Genomic DNA, 14,811 nt, shown 5'->3' with positions numbered 1-14,811 from the left:
TGGGGATGCCATGTGTGTTTAAGCCAACTGTTGACATGAAACTGTCCATCGATAAAGCACGTGTGTGTGCATATATTTTTAACCCGAAGTTAGACACAAGGTTAGTTACGCAGGTACATGCATTAGTCATATATTTTATCCAGCAAATTAAAAGCCATGTTTCTGGAAATTTTATTAACCAAAAATTATGACATATCATTATGTAGTTACAAAATGGTGCTTTATTATTACACCAAAGTGATGAAAAAGTTTGTTAACATTGAATTAACAAATCTTTGTTTTGTCATAATTATTGATTGCGCTACGCAGCACTAGTGGCATAGAGATAATTTTTCGGATTGGAAATAATTTTGCACGAGAAGGCATTTTGAGAGTCTATGTCCCAATAAGACAATAGTTGATGAGGTTAATGGTTAATTCATTTCATTTTAAGTACATGTCCACATGATGTCACCAAATCTTCCACTTACTTTTGTAACCTATGTAACGCACATTTTCATATTGTTTTGTTTATGGCTTTGAAAATAACACACTTCCAGCTTCGTGGAACAAACAAGATTGCCTAGTGTCTCCTTCTGTGACTTTTGAAATATGCCTTTTCCACCACATTAGTTTCTTATTAGGAAAACTTAACATTGTTAATTACTAGCGCATACATGTTCTTCGTTGTGGTCAACATGAAAATTATTTTTCACCACTTAGAGGTCGATGTCTTATCGGGAACCATTGTCGACAAGTTAATATATAAACTATGAAGCATGAATTATAATATTGTCATATAAACAGTATTTAATGACACATTTTTGCCCCTTCAACATTTTAGATTACTTGTCATCATTTACCTTTTAAAGGAAAATTTTTATGTACTTTTACTTTTGTCCACTCACTTTCATAATAATTCTATTTTAATTGTTGTCAATCTTAATACTACAAATTTTCATGACTTTTAGTTTTCATTGATCTTCATAAGTTTCTCAATCAAAATAAAATTGTATTAGTAGATATTTTATACCTATAACATGATAATTAAAAAATTAAAAATATTTAGGTTAAAATGTAATTTTTGTCTCCATGTTTTCTTAAATCTACAATTTTAGTCCTTGTATTTTTTAATTAAGACATTTTGTCTCTCACTTTTAAAAAATCATAATTTTAGTCCATGTGACTAATTTCAAATGTTGATTGTCTACACCATTAACATTGATTGATATGTGTCTGTTTATTAGCCACATGACAATTTTTTTAATTATTTAATTGTTGATAAACTTAATTTATATAAAAAGAATTTTAAAAAGTACATAGTCAATGTTTAAAATTAGGCACGAGGACTAAAATCATGAATTTTTTAAAAGTGGAGGACAAAATGTCTCAATAAAAAAAAAAGAGGGAGCTAAAATCCTGAATTTTTAGAAGTGAGGGACAAAATGTCTCAATTAAAAAATGGAAGACTAAGGTAGGACTTGGTTTGAGCGCTTTTTGTTTTCATTTTTAAAGAAAATAGAAAACAAGAATGAAAATGTTTTCTCAAAATTTAGAAAACATTTTCTAGTGAAATATTTTCAAAAGCATGTCGAAAACTGAAAATAACACATCAATGTTTCTAACATTCTATGAAGAAGTGAAAACACGGTAGCATCTTAAAGTACTTTCTTCTTGATACATGTTTTATAAATCTTGAAAATTTGAAAATGAAAACAAAAAATAAACCGCGCTTGATTTGAGCATTTTTTATTTTTATTTTCAAAGAAACAGAAAATAAGAGCAAAATTACATTTGTTTAAAATTTAGAAAATATTTTCTTAGAAAATATTATCAAAAATAGGTACAAAACTGAAAACAACAAATCCATGTTTTCAATCTTTTCAGAAGAACTGAAAATGTGGTGGTACCTTAAAGTACATATTTTCTAAATCTTAAAAATTTAAAAATGAAACTTATTTTTAGAAAATGAAAACAAAAATGAACACTCAAACCAAATGTCACCTAAAATCATATATTTAAAAAATAGGACAACGAAAATTTCATTTTAGTCAAATATTCATTTTTTAAAATTTCAATATTTATCTTATACAATATATAAGCTAAAATATTACTCTGTATATTCTCATTTATAAATATAAAAAAAATAATATTATGCTTATTAAGAAAATTAATAAACTTTATTAAATTGTGTAAATTCTAATTATAAAACAAACTTTTTTTCTTAAATAAAAGTAAAAGCTGTTGAGATTTACATATATTTAAAAAAATTGTTTTTATAAAAGAAAATGAAGGGAATACTTAACTATTAAAATAAGGCCTAATTTCCTTTTAATCACCTTGTGTCTCGTTCATTCACGTGATGTGATCAGTAGTCACTATCATAGGCTAAGATTATATAGTGCGTAACCTTCAGTTCACCTTATTCCCAAAAACATACAAAATATACATAGTACTTGTGCAATACTAATTCTAACTGTACACATCAAACTTCGCTGATTTGATGCCAATATGATGATAAGAAGCACGTTTTAACAAGGGAATCTTCAATTAACAAGTAGATTTGAGGGTGAACAAATCTTAATTCATCACTTACTATCTAAAAAAACTTGCAAACAATGAATGCACTAGACGCCCTCAAATCCCTACAGTGTAGTTTTGCATTGATGCGGCACCTTTTCCTCTTCTGTATTTGACAATAGCCTGCCTGTTCAGAAATAAGAAAGTATTCATCCAATTAAGCCACTCACAAAAACATCATGATCCTTGTAACAGTGGCTTTCTTGCTCCTTGTCCACTGAGGCTTTGGAGAAACAGAAATAATGGCCCCTTAGCTTTTTGCTAACAGAAGCTCTCTTCCCTGAATTTGTTGATTTATCATTTTTATGACTTGAGCAAGATGGTCCAGCAACATCATTGTCAACACAAAAACCCTTTTGCTTATTATCTATTGATCTAGGTGATGAAAATGAGGATATGGAAAAGGAACTAGAGCTTGATCTTCTTGAAACCTTTACATGTACCAGTCCTGAAGCAAATCTCTTCTTAGCATTTGGACTTGACTGGTAACTCCTCACAGAAAGGTTCCTTTTGTTGTTAGGAAGTGCTGAATGCCTAAAGAATTTTTGTCTAAGTGGGGTTGGAATTTCATCACTGATGTCCCATTTCCTGCATGAGTCCAATGAACCCTCATCGATTGATTTCCTGATACCCTCAGATTTCTTGTCCTTCACCAGTGGCCACTGAAGGACTCGTTTCAATCCGGCGGCCACTGAAGGCCTTTTGCTTGTTGTTGAGGGTCTGTTCTCTGCTGCTGAGTCATATGCAGTGTGTTCTGATGAAGTTGAACTCATTCCTGCACTTCCCTGATCAGTGCTTGCATCTGATGCATTCTCAACTCCTGTGTACAAAAATATCTGAGTGTCTGAGATTCTGAATGATGTTCCAGGACTGCCTCCAATACTATGCATTTTCATGTGTGAGGCTATGGCTTTTCTTGAACTGTGATGATGGAACATTCCACCAGCAGCAATCAATTTTCTAATTAGCACATTTGATGCTGCTGGGTTGGGATTTTGCTTAAGGTAATCAAGTGGGGTCATGCCATTAGCATCACTCACATTCACATTTATTGATGGAGCAGTCATCAGGAGCTTAACAAGATCAGTGTGAATTTTCCCTATTGTGGCAATGTGGAGTGCAGTTCTTCCATCAGTGTTCTTTGCATTGATGACTTCCTCTATGTGAAATTTTTTGCCACTTACTAACTGCCTCAAAAGCTCAACCTGTCTGTCCAATCTTCTGAATGAGGTAGACTGAAAACCAGACACGGCCTTATGGAGGAAAGTTTCTCCTGCGTTGTTTTGCAGAGAAATCAATGCAGGAGATGCAGAAACTATAGTCTCAACTGCAGCTAATTGGCCCCTGTAAGCAGCAACATGCAAAGCAGTGTTTCCCTGATGATCTGTGGAGTTTATTATATCAAAGGATGATGTGAGATATTTGACCACCTGCACAAGTGCCATGAAGAGTAGATATAAAGTCAAACCACCACAACCAAACATATGAATTAAAGGCAAAGGGATACTGGAGTGAACTGTATCTTCCTCCAAGTGTACCACCACATTGTAATAGTTTAGATCTGATCCTTATTCTTTTGTTATTTCATACTCAGGTAATCAGAGAGAGTATTCTATGCCAGGTGTTTGTAACAGCATGCATCCAAAGCATCTTATATTCAATCAACACCTAAAAGAACATCATATTCTTTTTATAGTAAGCCCTCACTTTAATCCCTTCCATAATTTTTGCCATTTCTTTTAATCATTGACTTTTACTAAAACTTCAGTTGTCTCTAACTTTAGAAAACATCATTCACTAGTCCTTAACATCAGTCAAAGAGGAAGTAAGAAAGTATTAACAAATGAAAAAGTCATGGAAGTGACTATAGAGAAATGTTAGGGACTAAAACACCAATGCTATATAACATATAATATCCGGGATAAAAGTAAGGGTTTACTCTATGTTTTCCTATTTGGCTAACAGAACTATGCTGAGATTCTTGAAGAGGCTCTTACTACTCCACAAGAATAGTCATCTGCTAAATGCCTCATGAGAACTCAGAAGGAAGTTAAAGGAAAAAAAAAACACACTAGATAAAGTAGCACCAACCATTAGATGCAAAAAAAGTGGAACATTAATTAAAAACCTCAACCTAAAAATGAATAAAACGAGTAAAATCTCACCTCAACCTGCCCTCTGCCAGCAGCAGAATGCAAGAGAGTAGATCCCTGAGCATCTCTATAAGCCAAAACATCAGAGCAATTAGCAAGATACTCCACCAAAATCTCCACACTACCCCCTCTAGCAGCAGCATGAACAGCCCTATTACTCATCTCCCACTTGTAAACAGGAGGAACATCCCCACCAACGTGCTCCTCCAAAACCCCACCTTTGCCAGTGATAAACCTTGGAGAAACTGCAAAATCAAAAACCAGCCTAAAAACCTCACAATTCCTGCCCCTTGAAGCAGCATAAAAGATGTCAGTGACATTATATTCTCCTTCTCCAAACACCAACAAAGGATTCCTCTCAAGAAGTAGCTGCACAAAACTCAAGTCCCCAGCTGATGCAGCAGTGTACATTAGCCACCCTCCATACCCTGCACGGATGAGAGAGTTCTTGCTGCTGCTGCTGCTCCCTCTCTTGGACTCACACTCAAGAAGCAGCTTCTGTGCCACCTGAGAGCGGCACTTTGCAACATCACTGAACTGTTGTTCTTCTTCACCGTCCCACACGACTTCGAGGCGGCGAATTCGGCGAAGGGAAGTGAGCTTGAAAAGGTGGTTGTTGTCAATTCTTAGCAGCTCACGAACCAAGTCATAGTGGCCATTTGCAGCAGCACAATCTATTGGTGATGCATACCACCATTGGTCCCCAGTGCTCTCCCACCTTAGTGGGAAATATGTATTTGGCATTGTGAAGGTTTGAAGCACTCTTTTCACAAGTAACAACCTCAACAAAAGTAGTTGAGAAGAACAAATCAAACAGCTGAATCTCACAGTGAAACTAGCATTAATACCAAGGGGATCCAGCTCATTGGCAGCGTGTGAGTGTTGTAAATCCACTTATACTATATTTGATTCCTACGAATAAAAAAAAAAAAAAAACAAGCATTAATGAAATGGAAACCATTTTGTGATGCATTGCTCTTAGTTTAGGCAATGTGAAGGTTTGAAGCACTGTTCACAAGTAACAACAACCTCAACAAAAGTAGTGTAGAGAAGAACAAATCAAACAGCTGAAATGCTGAATCTCACAATGAAACTACTGAACTAGCATTATTGAATGTGAAACCATTTTGTGATGCATTTCTCTTGGTTTAGACAAGGAATTATAGCTAGAAGAATATAGTGATACTAATTGTAATTGAGATGAGCCTTTCTCAAAAGAAGAAGTAGGATCAGTGTGAGGGTGATAGAACAGAAGAAAGCTTATAGGGAAATATGATAATTGACAACAAAGTGTGAAAGAGTGTAAAAGGGGCACCAAAAAGATCCCATGCCGGAAATTTAGAGAATGACTGAAGAAGACGCAGGAAGTGACTAATAAAATATGCAGTTGAACTATCTGAATATTCCCTTTAGAACACGGATTAATTAAATATGATGAACATTGTGTTGGTGAGAAAGGATCATTGAATAGTAGAAAACGAAAAAGTAGAAGGGAAAATATCACAATATCTTCAACATGTAGATATACACTTAGCTTTAGGCTTAATACGCTTTTACTAATGATGAGACTTCGTTGCAATTTGGGTTTCACGACAAATTTCCTTCGAATATAACGAAGATGCACGAGTATTCGTTCTACCTCTTGTGCGTTAAAGCAAAGGCAAATGAATTTGTAAATGACTCGAGAGTAAAAAATAAAAATTAGAGTTCACTGTGCATAGAGAATGTTCTTATTTATAAACATTTTATGTTTATTTTTTAAAAGTCGCATTTATTCAATTGATCTAATTTTATGAAAAGTCACAACTTTTCAGGTGGGGTCTATTCAGTGTCTTATACGTATAGTCACTTTTATTTTTAAATTATTGTTTATACATAGAAATTACTTTTAAATTTAAATGAACAATACAATTTTTCATAAATAAATAAAAAAAAGGTTACAAGTTTTCATATATTCAGAACTTTGCACAGATCACAGGAATAAAAACAAAGGGTAAGACGAGTGTCCTTACGAAGGTTGAAGTGGAGTGATCATAATAAATAGTATCCAGTAGATAGTATGATAGAGGACAACAATAATTACCCTCAGAAAGCAATGTAGCATGAAAGGAATCGGGGCACTCAAAAGAAAAGCACGATAGACCATAATAAAGGATATTCTCGGAAAATTTTGATTACTTAAGAATCTTGGGGGACTTTAACTTGCAAATGAAGTTTTCGTATAAGATATTTAGAGTGTCAAGGACTTGATAATGAAAGAGGGTTCGGGTGATAATATTTTCACCACGCGGTAGGTAGTAATTGCAATGATGTTACGGTAGAAGTAAGAAGTGAAATAATGTAGTTAATTTTAGTTTATTCTAAGATATTAGATTCAAATCTTGTTAATTAAAAAAACATGATTATAAAAAAAGAATTTTATAGATAATCAGTCAGAATTTTTTATTAAAATTAATTATCAGCAAAATTCATAAATATATTAATGACATGATAAAAAAAATTCTATGCTAAAGTATTTGTGGAAAGTAAACTGAAGGATACTGTTGTTGCTTCACATTTACAGAGAGAGACATGGCTCAAGAGTCATGACACCGACACCATCAAATTTTGTCTTTCAACTGTACAACTATGATAAATTTCATTCTTTGGACAATCAGTTATATTCCACGAAGCTATGGTTAAAGTAACAGTTCGATATTAATTCTTCAATCCACAATATATGGCTTTTTTAGTAAAGGGGTAAAATTTTACCCAATTTCTTAATCGGGAATATATTTAAAAAAATTACTTAAAATGGGTAAGTCGTAAGAGTATATCTTTATTTTATATTTTATTAAACTTTCATTTTGTAGCTGCATCACAACTACTTATTTATGTGGGCGCTATAAATATTTTAATAATATTTGTTGTGATGTTTATGAATGATTCCAAATATTATCAAGATTTTCGTCTTTGGACTATTGGGGATGGAATTACTTTGATGGTTTGTACAAGTATCTTTGTTTCACTAATAACTACTATTCTAGATACATCATGGCACGGGATTATTTGGACTACAAGACCCAATCAGATTATAGAGCAAGATTTGATAAGTACTGGTCAACAAATTGGAATTCATTTATCAATAGAGTTTTTACTTCCATTTGAACTAATTTCAATAATCCTTTTAGTTGCTTTGATAGGTGCAATTGCCGTAGCTCGCCAATCAGAAATTTTTAGAACTAATAATATAAACCAAAACATAAATTCAATTTTTTTTGTTAGATTTTATCACATTTATTTTGGTTCTTTTCAAAATAGGTGTTACGACTTCTGAGTGGTTGTTATGATTTTTTATAATTTTTTTAACTGAAGTCGTCAAACTATTTACGACTTTAGTTCAAAACTTTATTTTTACAATTTTAAAGTCGTAATTTTTTAATTTTTTTTGTTTTACGACTTTAAAGTTATAAAACTTTTTTTTTAATTTTTTTAAGTCGTAAACCTGCTTTTTTTAAAATTTACAATTCTTTATGGTTTTATTTTTATTTTCAAAAAAATTAAAAAAATATTTAAATATATAATAAATAATATTAAGTTTACTTATTTATTAATATATATTTTTATGATTTTATTTAATATGCTATTAATTTATTTTAATGTTTTATTATTTTAAATATGTTATATATATTTTTAATATAGTTTAATTTAAATGTTTTTTATTTAAAGTTTAAATAATCTAAATAAAAATTAAAAACAACAAAATTAATACATTAATATAAAACGCACAATACAAATGAAAGAAAAACATAAAAAGTACAAGTTATTTTAGTCATGTACTTATTTGTATAGACAATTAGTACGATTATGTCCTTCACTTCTACATAATGAGCATTTCTTAGGCCTATTTGGAATTGGTTCGTCCATCTCATTAATTATTCGAGTAGTGGCCAGCCTGCCTGATGTATGTTGTCATTTTGAAGGATCAGACATAAAATGTGGATCTAAATATTGAAGCCATGTGTCTTCACTTCCAAGGGAAAGAAAATTATGCTGATAAACTTTGAAAATGTTTTCCAACTTGTATACAGGGTCAACAAAGTCATCATAATTTAAATTGCAAAAAGCACATGTTGCAATTGCAAGCGAGCAAGGTAGTCAAAGTGCTTGAAATTGTCTACAATCACATGACCATTCATTCAATTTGACAGTGCATGCCATTGCTCGTCGACCAAGTCGCGTATTTGAAATTTCTTGAACCTCAAACTCCCTTGTTTCTCGAACATACATGCGAACGTAATGCGAGGTAGCAATGTGTTGATTTTTCTTACATCATGATACATACGTCTTCGAAGTACCTATGTCCTGCCTTTATCATATTCATGATTTTGATGTCGTTAGTAACAAATGAATCATTTATTTTATTAAATGTTTCATTGACTAAGGCACTAATAGGTAATGCTCAGACTCCTTTCAAAATAGAATTCATACATTCGGCAAGGTTGGTAGTCATATGGCCATACCATTTTCCTTAATCGTAGGCTTGAAATCATTTACTCTTAGGAATTTGATCCAACCAATCTACTACTTGTAGAAACTCTGCTCACATAACAAGCAACCTAGCCTCAAATCGTAGTTTCCTCATCTTATACCCTATGCCAAAAGATAAAACAAGGAGTAATAAATTTAGTGAACATGTAATAAAGCAAGAATATGCATGAAATAGGAAGAAACATACCCATATTGATGACTTGTTTTTTTAAGTCAACATTTTAAAACTGTTTGTTGAAATTTGATGCAATGTGACAAATGCAATACACGGATGAAACATCTAGTCCATTCTAGCCAACACATTTGGATTGTAAAGCTGCTAGCAAACCGGTTCCCCTGTCTGATATAATACACAAATTTGGTTGCGATGTAACATATAATGCAAGAACCACATCCAAGCTTCTTTAGTCTCGCTCTCAACAATTGCAAAAGCAAGTGGAAAATTGTTCCTTCTACCATCTTGTCCGATGGCAGTCAACAAAGTACCATGATATTTGTCAGTTAAAAATGTCCCATTTACTTGCACAAGTGGCTTGCAATATTTGAAGCCTTCAATGCATGGATTAAACGCCCAAAATACACGATTAAGAATCATCCTAGAAGGGTCATCGTCACCTTCCTTCATTGAAGATGAAGTTTTGTATTTTACTATGGTACCTGGTACAAAGTGTTGAGCAGTTGTCAACCATACAGGCAGGTAACTGTATGATTGTTCCCAACTTTCAAATGCCATTTCAAGGACTTTTTATTTAGTTGTCCATGCTTTTTTGTATGAAACAGTGTAACCAAACCGTTGATGGATGTTTGCAATCAAGGTTTTGATTTCGATACCCGAATTTGTTTTCACTAAACGAACAATATTATGGGCAATTATAAAAGAATCTAAGTGGGACCGCATTAAATGTATTACCCTAAAGATAGATCACCTATCCATGGAAGAAGTACAAGAAGGACTCAGATTTCCTCTTGCACGAAGGTGGTCTCGTTCAAGGATCGAAACAAATATTCCCACCAATTCAGTGAGATTGATACGCATCATATTTGATAGACTACATATTAATGAGGTTCATTTTTTAATTTTCATGAATTAACTATTTTTTCCGGTTTCCTATTTGATTATAAATATGTTACAATAATAATGTATGTGTTGCAGTTCTTGTGGACTCCTTATGACACCCCAGAAATAAGGTCATTAATTAATGATGTAGAGGTATCAATGATTGTTCGGGCAAAAGTCCCTCTCATATGTTTTGCAATTGTGGAATGACATCCAATAGACAAGATCATGAGACAATTTGGACTGTGACAAATTATTCCAGATGACCCATCAAACCTAGATTAACTCCACGACATAGATATGAGAGGGAGAATAGATATTTTTTGGCCTCACCATCATCGTCACTGGATTGTCAAATGGAATCATTGGAATGATTATATTGTTCATGGTGAAATGGACCAAGGTCTTTTACATAAAAATTCAGAATACCTGCAATGGTATATACATCGAATTAGATGATATATATCGCGTGAAGGAGCAGTATCTACTGAGGTTGTAAATTTACTTTACAATTTTAATCATTCTTGATATTATTATTCATTGTTATTTCTAACTTTGTAAATTTGAATCATAGTATTATCCTGGTCATCACCAACATCAATCATATGCAGAACCCAATGTACCTCAAATGCATATTCCTGGATTTATGTCCCAACATCATCCGTCACAAGCACAATGTCAACAAAGTTTTCAACCACTAGGATTCTTGATGTGAACCTGAGTAGGAGCGGATCGTTTGATACAGGCTACGGAGGTTTTGGATGACGCCACTTCCGGTGAAGGAAGATAAGTCAGGGTAGACGCCACTTCCGGTGAAGGAAGATAAGTCAGGGTAGACGCCACAAGGATTACCTTGATAAGTCTGATAATTGGTTCAACAAGGAACCCAGAGAGAAACTCTCACCCAATTTTATCAAATGCCCCAAAAGTCCTTTTATTCAAAACAAAAACCCATACTTATAGTGTAGCTGAACAAAAAGATAAAAATAGACATGGGCCTTTTAAACAGTTTGGGCCAAAATTACAATAAAAATAAATTATAACTAAAAACTTATTTAACTTGGGCCTTCAAATTAGTTTGGACCTTCAGCAACAATTAATAGTCTTGATAGTGTCTCTGCCTCTGGGCCTTCATCCTTCTCCACTTGGGCCTTCATCCTTCTCCACTCGGGGGCTTTGTCCTTCTCCACTTGGGCCTTCGTCCTTCTCCACTTGGGCCTTTAGCTTGTATTTGGCCAGTTTCATGATTCTCATCATTCCCTCCTTCTTGGAAAACATTTGTCCTCAAATGTTTAGGATCATCACCGGGTTCAAGTACCACTTCCTTCCTTTTCTTGTGGGCTTGCTTGACATAGCTTTCATTCTTCTTTGCAATTTGCACCTTCACTTGGTCATACAATCTTTTCACATACTCAACTTTGGCATGTGCATCCTTACGTTGAGTCTCTTGGGGATTGCTTTTGTAAGTTGGCCTGTTAGGCAATGAAGCTCCGGGGAGGAGATCAACTTGATATTCTATGCCTCTTGAAGGTGGTAGTCCATGAGGAATCTCCTTAGGAAAGACATTTTTAAATTCCTGCAATAATGGTTGAACACTAGGAGAAATAGAAATAGTAAACTCATTAGAATTATCAGTAGAAATTTTACTATCTTTGCAATACTGTAGATTGAGTGGTTCATGAGCAGGTAACACTTTCCTCACTTCACTCGCCTCTGCAAAATAATTAAATTTTCTCTCATGTGTATCACTCTTTTCCTCGGGTGTATCACTCTTCTTTTTCATATTCCTTTATGCTGCCTCACTATTTTCTTTCTCTTGTTCTCTCTTTTCTCCCATTCTGATTTGGTCATCACACACTTCTCTAGGGGATAGAGGTTTAAGAGTAAATGAGGAAGATTTGGCTATTCGTCTGTAAGGCTTTTCTTTGTTACGGTTCAACAAACGTTGCATTTGTGTAGTCCACGCGTCCAGAAATAAGCATTGAGATTCGTCCAGTTGATGATATACACCACCATTGTCACCAGCTCTTGCCATGATTAAGGAACAAAGAATTTTGCAGTAAATTAAAAAAATTCAGGACCTCACCACACTCTACTCACGTGTTTCTCTCTTTAATGGTAGTTCACTCGTGTTTGATGCTCTCAATATAGACTTTTGTGTGATGTTTTCACTCTTGCCTTTTACCACTCACTCCCTCTTAAGTTCCTGGATGGATCGAATTAGACACACAAGGTAATATAAAATAAAAGGAAAGACAATATAATTATCAGAGTAACAAATTTGATTTGGGATAACAACTTGGACTTGATTTGGATAGCAGATTGGATTTGATTTGGATAACAGATTAGATTTGGATAACAAATTTGATTTGGATAAAAAATTTGATTTGATTTGATTTGGATAATAGATCAGATTTGGATAACAAATTAGATTTAATTTGGATAACAGATATTATAACAAATAAGATAACAGATAGGATAACAGATAAGATAACAGATATGACAAGTAAACTTCAAATGCTCATAATTTTTGCTACGGTTGTCCGTTTGAGGCCCACTATATATCAAAATGCTCAGAATTCAGAGGAGAATCTAGATAAGGGGATTTGGTACACGATTTTCTGCCAAAAAAAAGCCTCTAACTGCCTCAATTTCGTGTTCAAAGATCAAACACCCACTTTCTCTTTTTTCTCTTTCTTCTTTTCTTCTCTTTTTTTTTTCAAAATTTCTGCAACTTTTTTTTTTTACTTGAAATAGAACCCAAACAATTTTTTTTTTATGACACAAAGTCTGAAAGACACTAGAAACAAGAACAACAACAAGAACACAAACGTGACAAGAACAAGAACGAAACAAAGACACAAACAAGAACGCAACAAGACGCAAACAAGAAAACAAATAACAGAACAAGGACAAAACACGAACCTGGACAAATTACAAAGAAAAATAATAGGATAAGATAGAACCTGTATCAAGAGCCGAAGCTCTGATACCAGATGATGTGAACCTGAGTAGGAGCGGATCGTTTGATACAGGCTACGAAGGTTTGGATGACGCCACTTCCGGTGAAGGAAGATAAGTCAGGGTAGACGCCACTTCCGGTGAAGGAAGATAAGTCAGGGTAAACGCCACTTCCCGTGAAGGAAGATAAGTCTAGGTAGATGCCACTTCCGGTGAAGGAAGATAAGTCAGGGTAGATGCCACTTCCGGTGAAGGAAGATAAGTCAGGGTAGATGCCACAAGGATTACCTTGATAAGTCTGATAATTGGTTCAACAAGGAACCCAGAGAGAAACTCTCACCCAATTTTATCAAATGCCCCAAAAGTCTTTTTATTCAAAACAAAAACCCATACTTATAGTGTAGCTGAACAAAAAGATAAAAATAGACATGGGCCTTTTAAACAGTTTGGGCCAAAATTACAATAAAAATAAATTATAACTAAAAACTTATTTAACTTGGGCCTTCAAATTAGTTTGGGCCTTCAGCAACAATTAATAGTCTTGATAGTGTCTCTGCCTCTGGGCCTTCATCCTTCTCCACTTGGGCCTTCATCCTTCTCCACTCGGGGGCTTTGTCCTTCTCCACTTGGGCCTTCGTCCTTCTCCACTTGGGCCTTTAGCCTGCATTTGGCGTCTATCCTGACTTATCTTCCTTCACTGGAAGTGGCGTCTATCCTGACTTATCTTCCTTCATCGGAAGTGGCGTCTACCCTGACTTATCTTCCTTCACCGGAAGTGGCGTCATCCAAACCTTCGTAGCCTGTATCAAACGATCCGCTCCTACTCAGGTTCACATCAATTCTCATCATATATACCTCAATGTTCATTTCAAGTCTCTTCTACCTCAAATGTTTTTTATGGCCTCTCACAAATGTTTGTCACCACTTCCAACACTCCACCATCTGCATATAATCTAGCACTACCGAGTTCTTGTTATCGTCCATCATTATCTACTCAAATGCGTGACATGGGTCATGAAGATGAGGAGGAGGAGGATGATAACAACAATAACAACGATGATGATGATAACAACGGTGGTGGTGATCATGTTCCTCAACAACAACACACAATTATACGTGAGCATCCTAGAACAAGAAGAGGTAGAGATCATAGACCAAGAGGACAACAAACACAGACAAATTCAGGTACAACAAGATGAAAGACTGAGACACATGTCTAGAAAAACTCATTATGGGACATCGTCTCATTATTAGTATAACAAATATGTAATTTTTATTTAAATATAATCAATTTTTAAATTAAATCTTTCAAATTTTTAATATCTCATTTTAATTTTTTTATGTATTTTTATTAATAGATTATTTAAACTTTAAATAAAAAAAACACTTAAATAAAACTATATTAAAAATATATATAACATGTTTTAAATAATAAAACATTAAAATAAATTAATAACATATCAAATAAAATCATAAAAAATACTAATAAATAAGTCAACTTAATATTATTTATTATATATTTAAATATTTTTTTAAAATAAAAATAAAACC

General features: G+C 33.8%; 1 protein-coding gene across 1 annotated transcript; it reads right to left on the bottom strand.

Moving 5' to 3' along the window:
• Window positions 1-2,344: 2,344 nt before the first annotated feature.
• LOC114398195 lies at window positions 2,345-6,371 on the bottom strand. The gene is made up of 3 exons (XM_028360362.1): window positions 5,742-6,371; window positions 4,725-5,624; window positions 2,345-3,989 (listed from the first exon to the last, which is right to left on the bottom strand). Exons 2-3 carry the CDS (start codon window positions 5,454-5,456, stop codon window positions 2,709-2,711), a joined length of 2,013 nt encoding a protein of 670 aa, XP_028216163.1. The 5' UTR covers window positions 5,457-5,624; window positions 5,742-6,371; the 3' UTR covers window positions 2,345-2,708.
• Window positions 6,372-14,811: the final 8,440 nt, after the last annotated feature.

The sequence above is a fragment of the Glycine soja genome, chromosome 19, assembly GCF_004193775.1.
Source record: "Glycine soja cultivar W05 chromosome 19, ASM419377v2, whole genome shotgun sequence".
NCBI lineage: Eukaryota > Viridiplantae > Streptophyta > Magnoliopsida > Fabales > Fabaceae > Glycine > Glycine soja.
Note: the sequence above shows the minus strand (reverse complement) of the source record. Positions and strands in the feature narration are given on the sequence as shown.

Excerpts from the sequence above, each read along its gene's own strand:
- LOC114398195 (XM_028360362.1), bottom strand. The coding sequence starts at position 5,456 with ATGCCAAATACATATTTCCCACTAAGGTGGGAGAGCACTGGGGACCAA. Across the intron at positions 3,990-4,724 it reads CTGGCAGAGGGCAGGTTGAG|GTGGTCAAATATCTCACATC; the intron begins GTGAGATTTTAC and ends GCACTTGTGCAG.